Consider the following 7,500-nt stretch of genomic DNA (forward strand, 5'->3'; position numbering starts at 1 on the left):
CTGTAGGGTTGAAACAATATCATCTTTGCTGGTCTGTTCAGGGTGCTTAAGTAAGACTTATGGACATGTCAGTGAGCTTTGTTTATCTAGCATGTGTGTGATGTGATATTCTGGTGGGAATCCTCTCATAGTAAGACTTTCTGACATGAAAATTGTCACAGAACTACTCATTAATTTCCATTAATAAAATTAAGAAGAGATAATAAAACAAGACTACCTTGAAACAAGAAAAAATAATAGAACTTTGTAAAACACAATGAATAAAAAGAACAACATACCAACATATGCATATTTTGATGCTGACAGACCACCATCGGGTCCCTGTGCCCTTCTCAAGCCAAACTCCAACAATTTTATTCTTCGGCCTGCAGCCATCCTGTATCTCGCAGCATTTGTGGCAATGAGACTGGAAAAAAAACATATATATATATAAATGAAACCATACAGAATACAGCCAATGAAACATACAAACTTTTAAGATGAAGCACAGCATGACACAGAAATGAAACTGATAAAGTAAAAATGACAGAATAGCTGAATGTGACCATAATTGTTAGCACGAGTTTCAGTCTGTGCATGTACAGTACATAAGTACATATTTAGACACATATCCATTATAAAGCAGCTGAGAAAGAATCCTCGCTGAAACAAACCTCGCATAATTGACAAGAGTGAGGAGTGTCGTCTCAAGGAGCTGGATAACAATCAGAGGTCCTTCCAGCACCAGCAATGGAACTCTGGTAATGACAGTCTTGATTACTTTTTACAAATAATGGTAAAACATTATCAGCTATAAGGAGATCACATGCAAAATGGTAACATCAATTCAGGATCCTGAAAAAATAATAACTTTATCTTTGGTAAATTGATAATAAATAAATATTCTTCCACAATACTCCTACTGATGGTGTAAAAAAACTTTCATAACTTTCCAAATTTGCATGCAAGAAAAAGACTAGATACCACACACTAAAAAAATTGTGGCAGTTTTCTGATATCTGCTTCATATACTATACTTAACAGTAAGATATACTAATTTAATTTTTGAAATCTTGAAATAACCAGATTTCAGAAGCTGCCGCATTTAGTTCAAAATAATAACCGTAAAAGAATAAATCCCTAGACACCCAAAAATAGCTTGCCTTATACATTACCTTGGAAATACAACTTTTCCTTCATCAATGGCATACAATTTAACATCATTTGCACTCAGATTTCCCAAATAATCAAAGAATTCTGGCTCAACTGTGTCTGGCATTGTCTCTTTTAGGTACTCAATATCTGTAACAAGGATAAACATTACTTTGGTAGTGACATATAATTAGTAGTAATAATAATTCCAGTACATATAAACTATTTATTCATTTACCTTCTCTATCTATAGACTGAAAAATCTAATGTTAAGGTCTGGATTTCTACTAACCTGATTCAGAATACCTAAAATTTTCAAGAAATTTCAAACATTCCTCTAAGCCTGCAAATATGGTGAACTCTCCGCTGAATGGATTCTTGCGAAAAAAGAGATCAAACACAGCCCTGTCTTCACGTTTTTCCGACTTCCAGTGGGCATACGCCATGTTGATTTGATACAAATCTGGAAACAAAAAAATAAAGTGTTGGCTTGTAACCAATATAAGATTCACAATGAACATAAATGATTTTCATCATAAACATTATCTATTCATTGTGACTCCTGTCAGCTGAGAAAGTTCTTGGATAATGGTTAAGTTTCATCTATTTTCTAGTTAACATATATCAAGATATCTCTATTTATAATGTATATAATATATAATTATATTCCAATATCACAAACTGCATTTTAAATGTTTTGGTGCATTCAGTTAACACCACAAAATATGTATCATGAAAAGCTTGTGATATACTAAGATCTTTGCACTGCAACTAGTGGCAGCAGCGGGATTATACAAGATTATTTTTTTCTTTTTTCTTTTCTGTATATGTATACTGTATGTGTCTGGCCCACTCTGCTAATCATAGAGTTATTGTAGTATGTATGTATGCCTTCCTTTGAGTTTGGAATGGGTACACAAGAAAACTCAAAGATATAAGGTCCATTTATACAAAATAATTGATTATTTGTTTGCCTGTTTGAATATCTACAATAACTGTTACACATGCACTCATCACCACTAACAATTTTGGATAATTATATAACTTCAAACTGTAATTTTTACTTTATCAGTTTCATTTCTGATTTGTAAATATGCTGGTACCATACACATAAATAAATTTGCTGCGGTTATGGTTTCAGATGTCACAGTGGAATAAAAAACATGTTTACTTTTTACTTATTAATAATTATATAAAGTTTATGATGATCATAACACCACGTCTTTATTTAATGCGCTCGTGGATGTGTGTGCGTGTCCTGAGTGCGAGCGTGTCACGCGCATTTAATTAGACCAAAAAGTGCCAACTGCCCGAGAGAATTCGTTTGTGCTTCCATTAGCACACGAATCATCCTCATTACAAACTAGAATATCAGTTAATATATGACCTACATATACAAGTAAATAACAAGAAAGAACAAAAAGTAGATAGACTGAACAGCATAAGAGAAAGCTCGAGATGACGACGTGTTGGCCGTCTGCCGAACAAGCACAGTTCATGTTGTTTGCTCTTAGGGATAAGGATCTGGATGGAGGATGGAGGAAATAATAATAATGGAAATAAGGCAAATGACAATTACGATAAGAAAAATTAAACCGGAAACAAAAGCAACACAACGACTGTAATGATTAGAGCAAAAAGCACTAAACATCGCATTTAGTGCCGGAAAAAAAAATCATCACATGCATCGCCATTACTCATACCACCACCGCCATGATCTCAATCTTCCCAAAGACAGTCATTGATCCCACGACCTCCTCTTCCTCCCTGCCATTACCCTCCGCCAAGCAACCGCTCCCTGGCCTTCGAAAGCATGCCCCTTGCAGCTGGACGCACCGCAGGGGAACGGCGTCCTACACTGGTATAAGCTGCATGTTGCGTGCCTCTCTCGGGTTCCTGACTCACGCTCTCGCACGTCATCGCTACTCCTGTTACGTAATCGTTTATGGGTTTTCATTACGCAATTATCACGTGCAAAGCGAGCGAGAAAGAAAGAGGGAGAGACAAAGGAGAGGGGAGGAGGGAGGAAGAGGAGAGGGGGAGAGCCATGCCTTTGAGCTATAGTGTCGCAATGCAGTATGGTGAAAAAAAAATCGCTGTGCATATATGTTTGTATGTCAAATTTGTTTAGGCATTCATTAAATCGTATCATTATGTAGCATTATCGTTATTTCTTTCATATAACGGAAACTGTCCACGCCTCCTCGCCAAAGACACACTTATTTTCCATTTTGATATCACATACATAAACAAACATTCTTTAGTGTTTTAAATCAATCAACCAATCAGTATCAATATCTATTCATTTATTTGTTTGTTTTGTTTATCTAAATATCTACCTATCTAGAGCAGGGTTTTTTTAATCATACTTTGTGTATCTCATATACAATCAAATCTCAATTAATAAAGTACATTATACACATTGTTTGTAATGTTGTGTTTATGTGAATATTTTAGGGGAAGGGGGTCCAAAGTACTCATCGGATTTTTAAAGGGGTCCGTGGCGACAGAGTGAGCGAGAGGGAGAGAGAAGGGAGAGGAAAGGGAGGGAAGGAGAGAGGGAGAGGAAAGGGAGGGAGGGAGAGAGGGAGAAAGGGAGAAAGGGAGAGAGAGAGAGAGAGAGAGAGAGAGAGAGAGAGAGAGAGAGAGGAGAGAGAGAGAGAGAGAGAGAGAGAGAGAGAGAGAGAGAGAGAGAGAGAAATAGAGAGAGAGAGAGAGAAATAGAGAGAGAGAGAGAGAAATAGAGAGAGAGAGAGAGAGAGAGAGAGAGAGAGAGAGAGAGAGAGAATCGCTCAACCATTTCTTTTCTCATTCACTTTAAGAAGCCCGTTCTTGTCATGTCTCACAAATCGCACATTTTCTCCCCCAGCTGTTGGGCCTGAGACCCCAACCATTTACCAAAAGTACAGTGGCACCCGGCATGCAAGCAGCGTGTCGAGGAGGAAGACCCCCCCACTCTTCCACCCACTTCCACTCCCTCTCCCTCCATCACTCCCTCCTTCACCCATCCTTCCCCTCCCCCTCCCCCTTCCCCTTCCCCTCGCCTTGCCTCCCCCTGCCCCTTTCCCCATCCCCCTCGCCTCGCCTCCCCCTCCCCCTCGCCCCCTTTACTCATCCATTCCTCACGTTCCCTTTGCCTCACCGCCTCAGGCCCTCGCTGAACGCCCACCCAAGCGAGGGCGCCCACTGAACAGATGACACACTTGGCTAATCTTCCCCCAGTTGCTTGATCCACATGCGGCGCCCTGTGGCTGCCTCAGGACCCGCTATGATTCGCACACACTGGGGTCTTGTCAGGCTGTGAACAATGGCACTTCTCTCCTCGCATTCTTGGGTCATTTCTCTTTCTTAATGTTATTTATTTACTTTGCTTGAGGCACTAAATTCCACGGAATTAGTGTTTTCCTGAAATCTACTGGCATTTGTTTGTTTGTTTGCTTTTTGTATAGAATCTTGTGTAGTTCGTTCACCTTTTAAAGTAGTTGCGCGTGTGTATGTTTATGTGTTTGTGCACAAGGTCTATATAAATACTTATAAAGACCTTGTCTGTCTGTGTGTGTGTGGGTGTGTGTTTACATCTGCACCATACACACACACACACACACACACACACACACACACACACACACACACACACACACACACACACACACACACACACACACACACACACACATACACACACACGCATACACACACACGCATACACACAAACGCATACACACACACGCACACACACATACACACACACACACACACACACACACATACACAAACAAGGTCTATATAAGTATTTATATAGACCTTGTACACAAACATATATATATACATATATTATATATATATATATATATATATATATATATATATATATATACATATATATATACATATATATACATATATATATACATATATATATACATATATATATACATATATATATATACATATATATATACATATATATATACATATATACACATATATACATATATATACGCATATGTATATACATATATACACATACATATAACCATGTATGGGACGCAGCCTGTCAGCCCGGAAGGGAAGGCGGAGCTCAAGGCCCGATCCACGCCGCCCTATCTGCGTGACGGCGAAGGCCACGGCAGGGGCAGGAGGACAATTGCAATAACGGAAACAACAATAAAAAAAACATTGATGGCGATATAAAAAAATCATCATAGTAATAACAAATAAAATTATGATGCTAATAATAGTAATGATAACTGAAGGTGCAAGGAGACTCGTGCCTTTAGGAGGGGGATATGCTTGTTTCCGCGGGCGTGGGCGTGCTGTGACACTTGCGCTTGCATTCCGCGTGCGGCTGCGGTCACTCGCCACGCCCTGCACACGCAAGCAAGAATAGAACCGAGAGACGCGTGTTCGTAGCGCCCCCCCCCCCCACCCCCAGCCCATGAATGCGCCACCACCCATCCTTCCCATGACCCCCCCCCCCTCGCCCTCTATCAACCCCCCTTCCGTAACCTCTCCCTTCCCTCCGTGACCTCACCCCTGCTACCTTCCCCCCTCCCTACCTCGGGAAATGCCCCTAGCTACCCCCAGCACCCTACCCCCTCGCACCCTACGCCCCCCCTCCCCCGCGATCTACCCCAGCAAAAAATAAAGATAGAAAAAACCGCTCCTTCCCTTCCCCCGTGACCCCCCCAGTCCCTCACCCCCGCCCTCCTAACAAGCGCCCGCAGGAAAGGCGCGCCACGGGAAGACGGCATAATCGCGCCCACCGCTCGTGAGAAGGCGCCATGAATTAGACAGCGCGGGAGGTTTACGCCGCCCGCCCGCCCGCCCGCACGCCCGCCCGCCCGCACGGCCGCCCGCCCGCCCGCTCGCCCGCCCGTTCGCTCGCCCGCCCGCACGCCCGCACGCCCGCCCGTCGCGTCCGGTGTTGCTGCGCCAACGCTACAGCTAAACCCCCTTCTTGACTGTCGCATTGCACCGCCCTCGCCTCTCCTCCCTTCTTCTTCTCTTCTCCCTTCTTCCTCTCCTCTCCTCCCTTCTCTCTCTCCTCTCCTCCCTTCTCTCTCTCCTCTCCTTCCTTCTCTCTTTTCTCCTCCCTTCTCTCTTTTCTCCTCCCTTCTTCCTCGCCTCTCCTCTCCTCCCTTCTTCCTCGCCTCTCCTCTCCTCCCTTCTTCCTCGCCTCTCCTCTCCTCCCTTCTTCCTCGCCTCTCCTCCCTTCTGTCTCTCCTCTCCTCCCTTCTGTCTCTCCTCTCCTCTCTTCTTCCTCGCCTCTCCCCCCTTCTCCCTCTCCTCTTCTCCCTTCTCTCTCTCCTCTCCTCCCTTCTCTCTCTCCTTTCCTCCCTTCTCTCTCTCCTCTCCTCCCTTCTCTCCCTCTCCTCCCTTCTTCCCCTCCTCTTGTCCCTTCTTCCTCGCCCTTCCTCAAGCTATCACTGAATCCATTTCCATCATGTTTATTATCAGTTATTACTGTGCAGGTATTGAATATCATCCCTTATTACTCACGAATATTTATTATCACTGCCATTGTCATTCTTATCATTACTATTACTTATAATAGTAGTAGCAATATTACCATTAATAACAATGGTGGCAATATCATTATTGTCACTCCTGTTATTGCTACTATTGCTATTACTATGATTTCTATTATTATTACCGTTACCATCATCCTCAACATTATCATTATCACCATCTTCATCAACATAATCATCATCATCATCATCATCATCATCAACATAATCATCATCATCAACATCACCATCTTCATCAACATCATCATCATCATCATCATCATCATCATCAACATAATCATCATCATCATCACTCAAGTTCTTATCCTAATCACCATAACTTCGGACCACATATCCCTTCCTCCGCATGACGTCTCGCCCCCCAGAAGCTACAGTCCCCCCTCCCCTTCCCTCCCCTTCCTCCCCTTCCTCCCCTCCCTCCCCTCCCTCCCCTCCCTCCCCTCCCTCCCCCCGCCAAGCACACTAACCGAAGCCCCTGCACAGTCGATACAAAACTCACAAACAAGAATGGAATGTACAAGCAAAAGCGCACCCCCCCCCCCCCCCCGCCCCCTTCCCCTCTCTCTGTGTCCCCTCCACCCACCCTTCTATCCCCAGCTCCCTTTCCCCTTGCTCTTTCTCTCTTCTCTTTATTCCTTGTCCATCCCCTCGTATTTTTTTCTTTTAGTTGTTCTCCTTTTCCCCTCTTCACCCCCCCCTCCCTCTCTTTTCCACACTTCCCTTCCCTCTTTCCATACACATTTCTCCCTTTCATCCTTTTCCCTTCTCCCCCCCTTTCCCTTCCACCTATACCTTCCTCCTTCCTTTCCCTCTCTCCCCTCTTTCCCCTCCCTCTTCT

At 43.2% G+C, this 7,500-nt stretch overlaps 1 protein-coding gene across 2 annotated transcripts in view; it reads right to left on the reverse strand.

Annotated features, from left to right (window-relative positions):
* The window catches only part of Naprt (nicotinate phosphoribosyltransferase), a 52,548-nt gene that overhangs the window by 14,198 nt on the left and 30,850 nt on the right, over positions 1-7,500 (reverse strand). For both annotated transcript variants that reach the window (XM_070121717.1, XM_070121716.1), the window contains exons 2-5: positions 1,424-1,594; positions 1,155-1,281; positions 654-737; positions 279-406 (exon numbers count right to left, since the gene is read on the reverse strand). In XM_070121717.1, coding sequence (XP_069977818.1) covers positions 279-406; positions 654-737; positions 1,155-1,281; positions 1,424-1,594 — 510 coding nt within the window. The remainder of the gene's footprint in view (positions 1-278; positions 407-653; positions 738-1,154; positions 1,282-1,423; positions 1,595-7,500) is intronic.

This window comes from Penaeus vannamei, chromosome 5 (genome assembly GCF_042767895.1).
Source record: "Penaeus vannamei isolate JL-2024 chromosome 5, ASM4276789v1, whole genome shotgun sequence".
Lineage (NCBI taxonomy): Eukaryota > Metazoa > Arthropoda > Malacostraca > Decapoda > Penaeidae > Penaeus > Penaeus vannamei.